The 16,257-nt window shown below is 36.5% G+C and overlaps 1 protein-coding gene across 2 annotated transcripts in view; it reads right to left on the reverse strand.

Annotated features, from left to right (window-relative positions):
* Positions 1 to 3,509: 3,509 nt before the first annotated feature.
* LOC131042495 (uncharacterized) overlaps positions 3,510 to 16,257 on the reverse strand; it is a 55,079-nt gene continuing 42,331 nt past the window's right edge. For both annotated transcript variants that reach the window (XM_057975804.2, XM_057975803.2), the window contains exons 5-6: positions 4,054 to 4,192; positions 3,510 to 3,967 (exon numbers count right to left, since the gene is read on the reverse strand). In XM_057975804.2, coding sequence (XP_057831787.1) covers positions 3,851 to 3,967; positions 4,054 to 4,192 — 256 coding nt within the window. In that variant the 3' untranslated portion in view covers positions 3,510 to 3,850. The remainder of the gene's footprint in view (positions 3,968 to 4,053; positions 4,193 to 16,257) is intronic.

The following is a 16,257-nucleotide window of genomic DNA, read 5'->3' on the forward strand; positions in this document are numbered from 1 at the left end:
TTGTATTTGATTCCCTGTAGATATGCCTGCAAGAAAAAAATCAAAATTTTCCAAGGTTGATAAAAAAATTCCCAGCAAAGCATGCAATCTTCAGTTGGGGGTTCTAGTTGTCCTGATAGCATTAATAACAATTGCAGAGTCCCCTTCGACTTCAAGATTCTTAATTCCTCTCTTAGAACATTCAATGAGGCCCAGCAAAAGAGCATTGAATTCAACAATGTTATTGGTATCAAGTGGAATGGAGATAATTATTTTGCCTTTAAAGGTTCGTTCGTGGTCTTTGACAACACATCCAGCACCAGAAGGGCCTGGGTTGCCTTTGGATGCACCATCAAAATTCAACTTAAGTCATCCTTTCTTTCAGGGAGTCCAAACAACTCGGTTTCTTTCTAGATGCTTCTTTCCTATAAATGGAGGGACCTTAATTCCATTCCATCTAGATTTAATCTTGGCATCCCAATCTGTGAAGCCTTTTTTGGTATTTGGATTAAATGCTAGCTTACCATTAATATTTTCCACAATTGATGCTTCAATAGAATTAAGGACTGATTCTAGATTTCTTGCTTTATTATCAAAAGTTCTCCTATTACGTTCCTTCCATACTTCCCATATGAGGCTAGAAGGGTTGATTTCCCATAGAGAACTAAGTAGGCCATCATTTGGTCTAATTGGCCAACCTTGGAATAGGGTGACAATATCATTGGGAAAAGTTGTAATCCACCCTCACTTGGCACATAGCCATCTCTAGCACTTGGCTAAGAAAGGGCAATTAAGAAGGGGATGATCTATGATTTTCTCATGTGCTTTACAAAGGACACACCTTGAAGGGCCCTCAAAACCCATTTTCTTGAATTTCTCAGTTGTTAGTATCTTCTTTTTGGTTGCTAACAAAGCAAAGACACCAGCTTTTGGTATTGGTTTGCTGTTCCAAAAGAGCTTTTTGTGGGATTCCTAAGTCATTATTTTCTGCTTGGTTAGCTAAAAGATGGTAACCTTCCTTGGCATTGTATTGACCTGAATTGGAAGGAGTCCAGATAGGAGAGTCCTTACCATTCCTAAAAACCAACTGCCTGTTCTTAATAATCCCTAACAGTTGATCTATTTCATTACAAGGGAGAGGTAGACCTTCGAAGCTCTTCCAAGACCAATCCAAAGTAGAGTTACCTTTTGTAAATGCTACATAATCTCTAACATAGATACCCCAGTTTTGTTTTAGCCAAGCTAGTGTTCTGAATTGAAATTAAACTGTCTAAATTTGGGTAGCCACCCCAAGAATCTTCCCAAAACAGGCATGATGAGCCATCATGGACATCCCAAAAAAAAAAATTGCCACTAGGAATCTACTCTTGAGAATAAAATTCTAGATCCTAGATCCCTTAGGCAGATTACTTACTCTCATAAAATTTCTTGGTTCTTCAACCACTATGTATTTGGCTTGCACTAATCTCACCCATCTTGTTGTTGGGTCCTTAATCATTTTCTAGACAAGTTTAGCTCCTAATGCCTAGTTTTGGAGTTGCTCATTGCGGATCCCCAAGCCACCTAAGGCCTTTGGTTTACAAATTTTATCCCAAGCTATTAGAGCTATTCTATTCTTCTCCTCCATGCTTTGCCAGAAAAAATTCCTCATTTTCTTAATGATGAAAGCATTCATCCTTGATGTTAATGCCAGATATGACGAGATAAATGGGAAGAGCTGAGATGACTGCATGTAGCATTACCACTCTACCTGCCCATGAAAGCCACCTACCTTTCCATGAATTAATACTCTAATCCATTTTTTATTTCAAAGGGTCCCACAGTTTTGAGTTCCTTAATCATTTGTCTATTGGTACTCCCAAATATATACATGGCAGACTGCCCTTCCTGCAATTAAGAGTTTTTAGGATTCTTCCTTCTATTGGCTGAGGGGTTGAAAAAAAATAGATTTCTGATTTCTCCCTATTAACAATCTTACCCGAAGCTTTACCATATGAGGTTAGGCGGCTTAGGAATTGAGATGCTTCTTTAACTTTGGCTGCTCCTAGCAAAAGATTATCGTCTACAATCTGATGATGAGTGGCAATGAAATTTCTTGTAATCTTAATTCCTTCTATTAACTTTCAGTTTTGCAAGTCTCTAATTCCTCTGCCAAAGGCTTCTGCCATAATAATGAGAAGGAAGGGAGACAATAGGTCTCCTTGTCTGATACCCTTGGAGGATGAGAAGTAGCCTTCAGGTTTCCCGTTTATCAGAATTGAGAACTTCAGTGTTGAGATGCATTCAAACACCAACTTAATCCATTGATTATTGAAGCCAAATGCTTGCATTATCTTGCATAAAAAACGCCAATCTACATTGTCATAAGCCTTTGTTATGTCTAGTTTTATGATCATCCCTGCTTTATTTGTGTTTTGAAGAGTATGGATAGCCTCTTGTGCAACAATTACCCCGTCTAAAATTTCAGCGCAGAGTTTTCTGTGAGTCCAAGTTTTCGAACTATAATTCTAACTATCAAAAAGGCCTTTCATTACTAAACATGAGATTCTTTGTTCAAAAAAAGGCATTTAAATCTTATTTTGGCTGAACAATACACTCCTTAAAATGATCTAAAAGTTTCTGAAACTTCTATTGCTTACAATGCTTTTTCATGTCTAACAAGACAGCGTGACTATTTTGAATTTTACTACTTTAAATTTGTCCCCGTTTATCTTAAAAATGTTAACATAGTATTGTCACCTGCCATCACCAAAAAATGTACACCCAGCATTGTTGCCCAACAAAACACTGCTTACAATGCTTTTTAATGTCTAACAAGACGGCATGACTATTTTGAATTTTACTACTTTATATTTTGGCTGAACAATACGCTCCTTAAAATGATCTAAAAGTTTCTGAAACTTCTACTGCTTACAATGCTTTTTCATGTCTAACAAGACGGCATGGCTATTTTAAATTTTACTACTTTAAATTTGTCCCTGTTTATCTTAAAAATGTTAACATAGTATTGTCACCTGCCATCCCCAAAAAATGTACACCCAGCATTGTTGCCCAACAAAACACATCCCCGCAATACCTGCCATCTCTGCCTTGTCCTAAAAATGTCATAGAACATAGTTAATAAGCCTTTACTTTGGTTTCATATATCCAAGAATCCTGCATGCATACAGTTTAATATAATCCATCCTATCACTGATACACGTTAGTACTCTGTCAGTTACCAAGTAGGCATTCCTAAACATGTGAATAGCTATGTTCTATGCAAGAGAGGGAACTCAGAGACAACAGAATTTGGATGAAAATGATTATTTGGTTCAATGGGGCACTAAATTCTGACATAAATTTGATGAACATAGAACAGTTTAATATGAAAGACTTGCTCATGCATTGACCCAAGTAATGCCAGACAACGAATATAGTGCATATTCCTGTAAAAGGGTTGACTGCAAGAGATGGGTATCTATCAAATTCTTAACTGTGTTTGGGAAAGAAGAAATACCCAAGAGATTGGATATTTTGTGCCTCAGATATCTACTATGGCAAACAATGTACACTTCCATAGAACAGCAAGTTAGTATAATACACAGGACAATCCCAAATTGGCAAACTGAAAACCCATTTCAAACATGAGAAAGCAATAGCCATATGGAGGAGCTGTTAAAATTCTTGGCCAGGAGAAATAAATCCTAATTCCACAAAACAGATTTGCTCTTGAAATCCAAGGTCTGTGCTACTTAGTCTTTACACAAGCGTGTGAGACGAATTTCTTTGAGGAATCTAATTATGAGTGCACTAATTTGTGTACAATAAAAAGGAACAATTTATCTGCAACTCATTTTTTAAATGCCCAAGGTAACCTATCATTTGAACTCTAAGCAAATGAGGAAGACCAATCTCCATCATTTGATTGCTGCAACATTTTATTGGCAATGGCACTGCACAAAGATTTCCATATTGGAACCAACATATCCAATGGTGGTCGCAGTTCCTGATGATCAACATTTTTTAGAACAGAAGATAAGATAAACCAAAACCCACTCTTTAAACAAGACCATAGTTTCAGTATGTGCTCACCTGAAAAACCAAAACGAGCTTTCTTTCATCTCTTACAATCAAAGCCAAGTACCAATAGCAAGTGAAGGGTGTGACAGCTTCATTTATAACTGCTGCTAGAATATTACCCATAGGCACAAAGCGTCGAAAAACTTTCCCACTGAAGAAGAACAGGAATCACAGGTATTCAGACAAACACCTTTAATTAAAAAATTAAATCCTAGATCGTGTTAACAAATGAAAAGTATGACAGAAAATCAATGTGTAGAACGAATGATAAATGCCCGTATCAAGTTATATTTCTCATGCTTTAAAGCCAAATGCATTCTTCTAATTCTTTGCTATATCTCTTTAAACATGCAGTCAGCTAGTAAATGCATTTCAGATGAAACGTTATTATTTAAGAATTTAATGAAATGAACTAGTATTTGAGACAACCATTTTTGTGTGAAATGATGCAAAAAGTTTAGCTGATAACACTATTGAATTCCAGCAATCTGTTAAGAAAAAATCAATAGACACATAATTCTTGCTCATCATTCATATGTCAACTCATACCGAAGACAGGATTGTCTATGATGATCCAATTACCAGGGACAAACTACTATGAGACTTTGAAAACTCTAAAATTTGACTCCTCGATTGCCGATCTGGCAAACCTGAGGGTGCTCATTACTACCACTCTACGGCTCACTTGTAAGATAAGAAAAGATTCTTTTGATTATTTGCTATTTGTAGTCTCCTCCATAAACCTATTATAGCCACACAAAAAAATTCCAACTCATCACAAATATTTCGTTATTTGAATTTCCTAACATCCATACAAGGTCAATTATATTATCCTTCAATTTTCTGAGAATGACAAGTTTCAGAATGGCATGCAGTGACACATCCTGCTTCGTCTGTGCTCCAGGACCATATTTTAGCAAAAGCTTGTAAAAACAAACGTTTTAACCTAACATTTTGTAACAATCTCTAGACCAGTTCACTTTGTGAATTTTCAACTCCTGGCTGACAGAAAACTGCTTGAGTACAGAAATTAACTAAGGAGAGCACAAGTTGAGTTACACATTACATCTCAGTGGAGTGCTCATAAAGCCAAGCAAAAGATGGAGTCCAATGGACCATGGTCTTGTGCTAAAGATGAGCAATTTCCATGTCAGTAACCTGGGTTCAAGCTCTGCTGCGCATGCTCCCTGTGTAATATGTGACAATAATGCAAGCCTAGCCCTACAAGGCTAAATGCAAACTAACATAACTTTTTAGTGAAGATACTCCTTGAATGTTGCTTCCGAGCAAAACAGCATTGTAAGAGAAGATTACATCAAGTGTTTACCAATTTATCAAAATAAAAAACATTGAAGAATAACAAATGTTTGGAGTGATTATTTCTGCACTAGTAAAGAGATTACAAAGTAAGTTGCCAAATGCTACTTGAAACTAGGCCAAATCCCCTAGCCTATCCTGAAATGCCAGGAGAAAGGGAAAATTCAAGGTTACCAGGAGATGGGGGTACTTGGAGACTATGGAGACTGTACCGGTACTGTTACGACTTGTTAATTTTAGTGATCAGAATTAGGTAAACTCAGAAATTAATTCAAAATGCAAACACACGACACAATAGACACCAAAATACCCTGGGAAAACCTCCCTCTTGGAGGAAAAACCCAGCATCAAAGATCCAGATCAAATCTTTTAATCATAAGCAGATTACATGTACAGTATAGATCAGATTACTTCTCTGATTGTGATATCGGTCTAGGGCAGATTCACCAAGACTTTGCCCAAACCAAATCAATCAATTTCGCTGTCTCAGAAAGGCAGAATATCGGCGCTACTTGGAGAGGAAGATCACAGCAATATTTAACCACAAGTTCGCCCACCAAGATGCCTAACAAATTCGCTCAATAATCAGACCAGATCGCAGCATAATGGAGGCTTAGATCGTGCACCAACTTCACGCAATGTTACTCAGGTTCGCACAAACTGATTATCTGATTTGATGATCAGATTCGCTCAAGGTGTCAAGATAGGAGATTCAGATCGCAGAAGATAGATGAGATATTCGCTTGATAGATGGATGATTGATGTCAAAGATGAATCTTGTTTATATACAAGATTCATCCTCATAATTTACCCAAGTCGGCTGGGCAAGGTTGCCGCCCTTTTTCATATTCAAATTACATTTTACAATCTGCCTTTAGCGCTCAATTTAGGGCCTACCTTAATTTTACAAGTTACAATATTGTCCAATTTGGGCCCAGCCCAATAGCACATGTAATCGCTCAAGTTATTACAATATATATTTAAATTTTAATTGCCACTAGGCAACATTAAAATTTAATCAAGTTTAATCCAAACTAGCTATCTATTTTCAACACGACTAATTTTAAAAAATAGGAGACGGAGATACTTGGAGACACCAATTTTTTTTAAAATATAATTTAATAATTTCCAAAAAATATCATGACAGAGAACTTTGAAAACAAGAACAGTGGTAAAGTTTAACATTAACTTTAAAATTGAAATTAAAATTGCTTAAACTCAATACTGTTGGCACACTCAATACTGTTGGCTAAATAGTAAAGGCAATTTCTCTTTAGACTATTACAATGATAAGAAATCAGTTCTCTCAAAAAGTCTACACTATCAATAGATCCAATCATTATAACTTTGCATTGATTTTTGTCTTCCTTAGAAATAGTTTCCTTATTAGTCATTTCCCTACGACTTTGCTTTGCTACAAGCTTATCTTATTTATTTTCCCCCTTTTTTTTTACCTTTTTACTGCATTTTTCCCCAAGTTTTCTAGCAGGAGACATCAATTTTTGGTCGGGAGACTTTGGAGACGACAGGAGATGGCAGCCAAAAGCACCCTATGCATCAAGAAGTTTCCGGAGACGCGTCTCCATCTCCGGTATGCGTCTCGAGGGATAGGAGATGGGTCTCCTGGTAACTATGGAAAATTGAATAAATTTCAATGGGCATCAAAGGCAGTCTAGGTAATGCAGCGATTTGTTGACATATTACAAAGGAGCCTACTACAAGGATTTGACTACAAAAATTAATAATCTTACTCACTTGAAAGTGTTTTATTTATCTCTGCAGAATGCTTTACGGTTTGTCTATGCCAATGTGGCCACTGCAAGGAATTTGTTACATCAAGTTGGACAATATCTAACTTAAATGACATCAAAAGGACCCAATCTCTCTCCTAGACAACCTTCATCAGATTAATGATTTTTTATTTAATTTGTGGCTGACTAACCAACCTGCCTGATGTCAGCCTACTTTCATCTCATTGAATTTTGTATTTATAGGCTTACTAGTTACTCCAGTTGACCATACCACTTTTTTGCCTGCCATTTTCTTAAGGCCCAGCATACTTCCCAAGGCAGCAAACAAAAGAAGAATTTAGAAACAGTTTATAGAGGCGAGTACCAGTGTTGGCCAACTCAGCGACATTAACATTGTGATGGTTTTGCCTTTTGCTGTTGGCAATGTAGAATCAAGCTTTCCTTGCTGTGTTAAACCTTTGTGGTTGTATTGACCTATTTATGTGGCATTTGATTTTCTTCTTAAGTATTGACTTTCTGCAGAAGCATATTGAAATTGGATTTTCTTGTTAATTATTGGCATTCTGCACAAGCATGATAGCATTGGATTTTCTTGTGAACTGTTGACTTTCTGCAGAAGCATAACACATGTTGTTTCAGCTTTGCATAGAGTTACTTTTGAGCGTTTGCAGTTTACTTTTAGAGGTCTACTGACCCCATTGCCTCCCTAGTCAGTTTGTTTTAGATTCTATGTATATATGATACAATCATATAATTAACCAGCAGTCCCAACAAGGGGTTGTAGCAGTGATACTGAGTTAATTAGATAATATTCTTCTTAATATGCTGGCAAAAATGATGAGTGGAGTAGGCAAACACTCCCATATGAGGATGGTCAAAGAAATTATGAATTGAGTGCACAAAAATTCCATAAAGTGGATGGTAGCAGAGACAATGACTTATCACTAAAAAAAATGTAGATGGTTCAGAGATTATGACTTGAGTAGCCAATGTTGCCATGAGGGAGGGGGACATGATTCGGCGCACGGTACCTTTAGGGGATTGTGGCATTATAAAAAGCAGGACTCTTACTCTACAATGACTCAGTATGCCCCAAAAGTAAGAATTTTAGCTTTTAACAACACTAATGAATAATATCAAGAAAAATTAAAATTTAATAAATAGAGATAATATAAAAAATATTAACAAAAAGGAGCAATTCTTATCAAGTATTGTAAAATTACATTTAGGTGCTATTTTTGCAATATATGATGTTTTATTGGGATTCAAATATGTAGTTCTGAAACAATCTTTATCAACCACTATTTCATGAGTAGTGATTCACAAGAACTCATCTCTCATGTGCATGAATCGTCCACTTGGCACTCATTGCATCTAGGCAATGCTCACATGAGTGAAGCATCGAGAGTTCTTGGGAGATCGCCCATTGCAATACTGCTCTGTATCAAGCATGGTTAGCCATGGATTTCTCCCAGAAAATCAAGCCCACTCAGCTTGCTACCCCCTTTGCAAAACCTACAATGGGTGTTGTGCCTTTTGAACCATTCATTATAGAACTCCCTAGCCCATTCATTAACAGTTGTGGTTTTTTTGTAGTGTATCAAATCATATCCCCCTTAGGATTTGTGACATAGTTTAACAGCCTCTTGTGAGATCCTTAACTAGGATGGTAGAGATTTCCTGAATAGATGCTCCTTTTGGGAAAAACAGCCAGCTCAACTCCCTACAATCACATCCCAATCAAAAGGACCATTTCATGTGGACATTGTGTTGTCACTGAAACAAATAGAATATATAAAGTAAATTAAAAAGTGTATTGAAATAAGAGAAGAGGGTGGAGGATACAACCTACATTAAATAAGAATAGTGCAAGTACGGTAGGAATGGTTGCTTGGCTAGTAGGGCATGGCGTCTCTATCCTTGGATGGCTTGATTCTGCAGGTCGTGTGGAAAAACAAACAACTAAGCTACATTAAAACCTCCACGACCCCATAATCAGCTTACATAGGCTTTGTTTGAGAAGAAAAACACGAAGTGAAGGAGAAGAGTATGGACGGAAAGGAGGTTGTACAATCTGGAGTTTGCATAGTAGAGAAGACTGGATCAAGAGAAAAAGAAGTGGTCGATGGTGATTGCTCAAGAAGAGAGGAATGCGGATATGGAAGCATTGATGAGGCATAGGAGGTTGGATGGAATACCTCCAAGGAAATGTATTATCATGGAATACAAGGCTTGCATGAAATGGATTTTTTTAAAAGGCTTAGCAATTTTCAAGCAAACATAATTGGCAAGTGTAAAGCCAAACAATTACCAACATTCTCCTTGACTACATCACATGAGAGCTTTAGAAAAAGTTATGGATACCCGTTAGAGCATTAGAAAATGGCTCAAGTATGGGTGCCCTATTTGAGACCATAAACATCCACTAAAGTAAATAAAAGGATGGTATATGAAATTTAAAAGGACCAAAAAGAAATAGTCATTATAGATAAGGTCCAAATATGGTACTCTACTTTCAACTTTCAGCATCTCTTTGCAATATTAGTAGATTACAACTTTACTTCCGAGGCATTTTCCATTCCTTCCGATTCACATTTCTTGGTATTATTTTCATAACATAATTTAATTTAGTTGCAAAGACAGCTCATTTTACTCCAACATTACCTAGTTTCAAGAGTTCCATATGAAAAAAAAAGAACCATTTGCCTCTAATCTTTGTATCTTGATAGATTCCAAGACTGAATGAGTTTCATATACCACTTACATCTTTTTATTGAAATGAAGAGATTTTTTTCTTAGGGAAATCTTGGGCAAGGATTTGAGTTATATACGGTAAGTGTAGCATAACAAAAATCTTTGACCATTTGAAGACTTATGAAAATGGTTCAAAGTTGAACGTTATCCATTTGAGATTAGAGATCTTGAAATATCATTTTGGTTGAATGTAGCGCATTTGAGATTTAAATTAAATAGGTCATGCGTGAATGTACACAATTGGAGAAAGTTCTAATTGCCTAGACATGGCAAGAGCATGGGAATGAGGTGTCGAACGATTTTTGGGTAAGGTAGAGGATAAGCCTAATGTAATTTAGAGAAAAATGCAACTCCAATTTGCTTAGTGGGCATTCTCAAGATCATTAGCATTGCAGGTTACAATGTTCAGTGGTGTTATGTAGAGGTTCTTTTGGTTAACCATTGATTCATGTGTTTCTCTTGTTGAATTAGACTCTTGAGTTGGATGGGTAGTTTTGTAGTTTACATATGTCTCGCATATCTTTATAATAAATAAATATATTGTATCATTTATAAGCAATCAAAACTTCTTTAAAATAGAGGTTTTTTGAAAATTATGTAAAGTAATCCCCCTAGTAGAGCAATCATTGTGCTTTCACCTTTGTCAGGATATAATTGTTCCTCAAGCTTAGTACAATCAGTTGTAGTGATGGAACTACCAAATTGATAGAAAGACGATAATTCTAATAAGTTGTTGACAATATTTTAAATGGATTGTTCTAATGGGTTGACTTAGTAAAGGAGTATCGAGTTACACCCTAGGATAAACAAAATCAGAAGGTTAAGAATGCTATTATTGTTATGAAAGAGTGTTCGTCTTCTTTTAATGATCTAATGGATTAGGTTTGGTTCGAATCAAGAATTGTTCGTGCTGAAAGCAAGATTATATTGTTATTAAGCATCTTCAGAAAAATGTCACAATATAGTACGATTATGACATTCATGTTATTGAATCATGTTATAGTAGGACATCTTCATAAAGCCATTTGAGGCTTTGCATTATTATAGCATTAAAATTGTATTTTGATTAATTATGTCTTGTGCTTGAATTTGTTCAGACTTATGATTATGTTGACTTCATAGAGCCATTTGAGGCTTTGCATTATTATTGCATTAAAAATGTATTTTGATTAATTATGTCTTGTACTTGATTTGTTCGGACTTATGATTATGTTGATTATGATGTTATGTATATTCTTATGTATGATCTGATTCTCATGATGTAAGCCACTGTCAGTATGAATTGGGTGACAATCAACTTGACTTTTATTTGATAAATTGAAGACAAGTGGGAATTAGAGTTGGCTGAAATGTCCATACATATTAAACCCTGTATTCTATTAGGGTTAGCATGAGATGATAAATAATTGTCACATATGTTGGCGTTGATAAATTCAGCAGTTCATACCCAGTGGGAAGGTTGAAGAGGCTGTAGAGATCTAATGACTCCCTCTATTTATCTTAATTGTCACAATCTATCTATGCAACCAAAAAGAAGTTCTGGTTGATGTGTATTCCACTCAGCCATTATGTTAATGAGATATAAGAAATTCTAGGATGCTCACATTGGATTATGAATAATAAAGGTGGTGAGGCTTAATTTGAGATCTGGATGTCGTTAGATGGAAGTGTTATAGTTTAGGTTTGCTGATGTAATGTCCCCACTTTGAAATAGAATTTGATAATAAATAATAATAATAAAATTCAAAAGAATAAAAATAAAATTTATTAAAATATATAATAATATAATTAAATATAATTAGAATTTAATTAAGTTAATGAATGGTCAAAAGGCAGGGAAGCAAAAGTTGTGACTCCCTCAAACATGGGATATAAAAGGGAGAAGAGAACCTCATTTGAAAAGGGGATAATTGTGGAATCAGAAGTGCAGATCTGATCATGAAGGTTGTGTCCCTTTCAAAGGGACAGATATAATGAAGAGTTGCACTCTTTCAAAGGGTGCTAATGGTGGAAGGGGCATGTCTCTTGCCAAAGGACAGACATGATGAAGAGGTGTGACCTCTCCCTCACATTGAGAGATATAAAGGAAAGTAATCAAAAGCGTCCAGTGACAGCACCATGGATCGGATCAGATCAGAGCTGTTATTAAGTTACAGGCAGTGACATCTTTGTTCTTGGCGGTATGCATGGGGATGAGCTGAATATGTATGCTTAATATATGAAGCCTGATAATGATCTTATGCAGAATTTAATAGTAATATTAATATAGACTGAAATAGGTATGACAGTTTAATAATGCCTTTCTATCACTAACTATTCATATGACAATTAAGTAAATTATATGATGGAGTTTGTAACACCTTTCAATCTCACCATCCAATTTTGGAGGGAGAATACAAGGAAGCAAGAGCACTAGACTCCACCAGGTATGCCAAACCCGATTGTGGACCAAGAGGCCAAGTTGATGAGGTCCTTGGTGCTCTTGGGCTTGTTGGAGAGGGATAGACTCGAGGCACATTGTGTGATTCTCCTTGAGCTCTATAATGAGGACAAGTGTAGGGAGAGAAAGGGTTGTTGAATCCTTCATATAAACTGGGCAATATATAAAGAATGCTGAATATATGATCTATCATAGCATAATGGAAATGTTGACTAACCTGCTTTGCAGGTTCCAGACCAAGCTTTAGTTGACAATAGTGTCCCTCTATTGTATTTACTATGCACTAAAATTGTGATTCAAGGTCTTTCTATAAGAGGGTCCCATTAGAGGACATTGCAGCTGAATAGGGAATGGTGTTGGAATTCCCTGCTTGTCATTACTATTGGGAATCATTTAAAGGAACCTTGTTGGAGTAGGACACAGTAGTTAATGAAACCTTGAGTATGGAAACCTGTGTGTATGTCCTTCAGGAGACCTTGTGAGGAGAACTACATGTGATTCCAATCCTAATTAGAAGGGAGTATATAGAAAGTCCTTCGGCGAAGGATGCCCCTCTGACCTCAAATTCATAGGGAAAGGGTTTAAGGAATAACTCCAAGGTTGGGGTTGTTCCTCAACTTGTTTGACCTTCCCTCTTTAGTAGGATTCAATTTGCAGCTGAAATTTGTATTAGATGGTTATGGATGAGTTAAGAGAACTTGGTAACTCATATCCAATAATGATGTAAAATTTGGCTAATTGGATTTAATTGGAAAAACAACGAATTTTCTTATAAGCTACAAATGGTCTAATTGTTGTAACTATGTGCCTGATTTTGTATTGAGCTTGGGATGACATTCTTTAAGATTGTCTATGCTATTAGTAGGCAAAACTAAAGTATTATTAAGGTTGCAATTTTTTGCCCTTGTATCTTTCTAAAGAACTGGTTAACAATTCAAATGAAATAGATGGATATAACTGCTTTAGAGTCAATATTTGTTTATGTGTACATGTTGAGTATAGGCTATCTCATATGGATTCATTCAATGTGAATCTTATGTGTTTGTGAAATTCAACTCCAAACCTATAGTACTCTATGTATAGACTCCTGAATCACATGATTGTAATAGACATATTTAAGTCCACTTGACCGGTACTTGTAACCCCTATTATATGTAGATTATATGTGCATGGCAATAACACCCACACAAGTGTGAATCTTCAAAATACTTGGGCAATGATAGGCAATCATTGGATCATGCCAATGATCGATGCCTGGGCTACTATAAGGGTTAGCCAACGTTCACATCATTCAAGGAGGTAAAGAATTGCCAAGGGCTACCCTAGTTATGATACAAAAACAATTGAGCCAATAGTTACCCTACTGTACGGGTAACAGTAACTGAAGTTAACCATTGTATTGAGAGGGTTAGCAAGCAGTCACCTATAGCACAAGGGTGATCAATGCCAAGTGCTACCCATAATGTGAAGAAGAGAGCTGACAATATCATTAAGGTCACAAGGTGGTATATGTTGGAAGCTACTTATTCCTAGGTGGACAAAATTGTCCTCAGTGGCCTAAGGGCGATTGAAGTTGGAATCCATTAGGTTGGATAGACTCACTACTTGTGGAAACCTCACTTAAGCCTATATGACCCTTGGGATGGAGGGTCGACCTCCATTGTAGTATGGGATATACCAAATCTTCTTTCTAATTGTTTGATGGTGTCATAAATAGCATGGGATTCTTGTCATCATCATGATTGGAGCAGAAGATCAGAGAAAAAGATGAGACCCACAGTGTAATATGTATGCACCAGCATTCCTTTTCTATTCGGGGTGCATTAAAAGGGTAGCTATTAGTCACTCATAGTGAATGTGTTAGTCACTCACTGTGTACATGTTAATTATGTACTTGAGTAAATGGCCTCAAATTTTGTGCACGTTGTTACTGATGCCCTTGCCAGTGATAACATCAAGTAGTATGGGTTACTTGATCATAGTCATAGATGACGGTGGATTGAGAAAAGGATGGGACCCATGGTGTAGTATGGGATGTATCGACATTCCTTTTTCAAGTGAGATATGCTAACAAATTTATGTGATTGTGAACTAGATAGTGGGATGATGCATGCAGTGGGTTGCATCCATGTGGATTGTTCACAATGGGTATATGTGATGTAAGCTTAATCTTAGTCAATTGTGATGTGTGTATGAGCTAGTCACTATTGTACTTGTGATGTGTACATGAACTCGTCACCATGTACATAAGTAGTGTATGATTGAGCCAATCATTGTATGAACTTGGGATTATGGAATGATATGACCCTTGTGTGAATTTGTGTATACACACACAAATGATTGGTATTTTTGGTATAAGACAGACACTTGATGGCAATTTGTTATCATTTTATTGTAATTGGACTTGATTGAAAGCTTATGCTCAATTCATAGTCAAGATCTAAAGACAGATTAAAGATCTCATACAAGAGAAAAGGATGAACTCTCTCTATCATTAACGTACAAACTATGAAGCCTCTGATTTTACAAAAGGAATACATTTGTAGGGTCATCATGAACGAACCCTCGAGATTTAGATCTGGGTCTAGGTATAACCCTAACCTTGGGAGCTAGCCACTTTAGTGTGTAAGCATATAAGCGATAACGTTGAGTTGACACCACCATGTTGAATGGAGAAGTTATTCGGTCAGCAATCCTAAAGCTAAATGAAAAATGCTTGGTTGATTAAGTTAGCAATCATTGTGAAGTGAATTTTTAAAAAATGTAGGGACCAAGGGGCAGATTGTACGTTAGCAAATATTTATATTTGTTGATATAACCCATTTTTTGAATGGGTAGTTCATGGTAATATTATACGGTATACACTATACACTGTTTGTCTGTCTCATGGTTATGCCTATTTTTCAACAGTTAAAGCAATGAAAATGCCACGTCTATGGGGGAGCAATGAAGATGGAAAGGCTTTGAAATTTGTCTTAAGCAATGAAAGATGCTGGTATTGGCATTGAAGTTTGTGCTGCAAAACAAAATGAAATGCCAGCATGTTGCTCAAAGCACTATGTTGGAAGAAAAAGGAATAGCATGTATATGTTGAAAGAGCATTTCAAACCTGCAGTAAGGCATTAAAAAACCCTATTCTAAGTGTGTGCTAATTGGTGTTGGATATGGAAGTTGCTTGAACATGCTGAAATCTGCTAGTTTGCTGAAACGCATTATAAACGAGGTATGTGATGTGAGGAATGAAAAAGTCTGCTGAACACATTTGTATAGTATATTCTTTGCTGCTACCTGTGCATTTGCAGGTTATGATTTCAAACCTTTAAATAAATTACCAAGCATGCCTAGGGACACGTTTCCGGGTAATTCAGACCTGTTTCGGGGATGAGTATGTGTCCAGGGACGGGGGGATGCTCCTCGGCATTTCCAGTTTGCCGAAAATTGGTGGAAATATATCCTAAGGGTGGGGACGACACCGGAAACATGGGGGGATGACCGTCCATTTCAAGGACAACCAGGGATGTCCCTCAACCGTCCCAGGGGCGGCCGGCTGTCCCCCCACTTTTCAACGTGATTTATGAATTTATGAATATAAATATTTTGTTTTAGAACTAAAATACAATATAAGTGCCACATTATTGGAATTACTAATGTCAGTTTCCCATTGAAGAGATGCCGCACTTGATATCCTTCTCTATACCCAATTTTTGCACTTTAATTATAAATATATGATATTCATTATTACATACGTTAGGTAATAAGTCACAGACTTCAAGTTTATTAAAGTTTATATAGTAGAGTCCTATCCTCGTATAGCTTTGAATTGAATCACCTAGCCGTATACTTCCCACCATTAGGAAACATTAATAGTCTAGGGCTTTCTTGGACAGGGTGGCTTGGCGTAGTTTACCACATAAATTTATGTTTCATTTATCTGATCTTTTGATGTGCGGTTAT

The sequence above is a fragment of the Cryptomeria japonica genome, chromosome 1 (assembly GCF_030272615.1).
Source record: "Cryptomeria japonica chromosome 1, Sugi_1.0, whole genome shotgun sequence".
Classification (NCBI taxonomy): domain Eukaryota; kingdom Viridiplantae; phylum Streptophyta; class Pinopsida; order Cupressales; family Cupressaceae; genus Cryptomeria; species Cryptomeria japonica.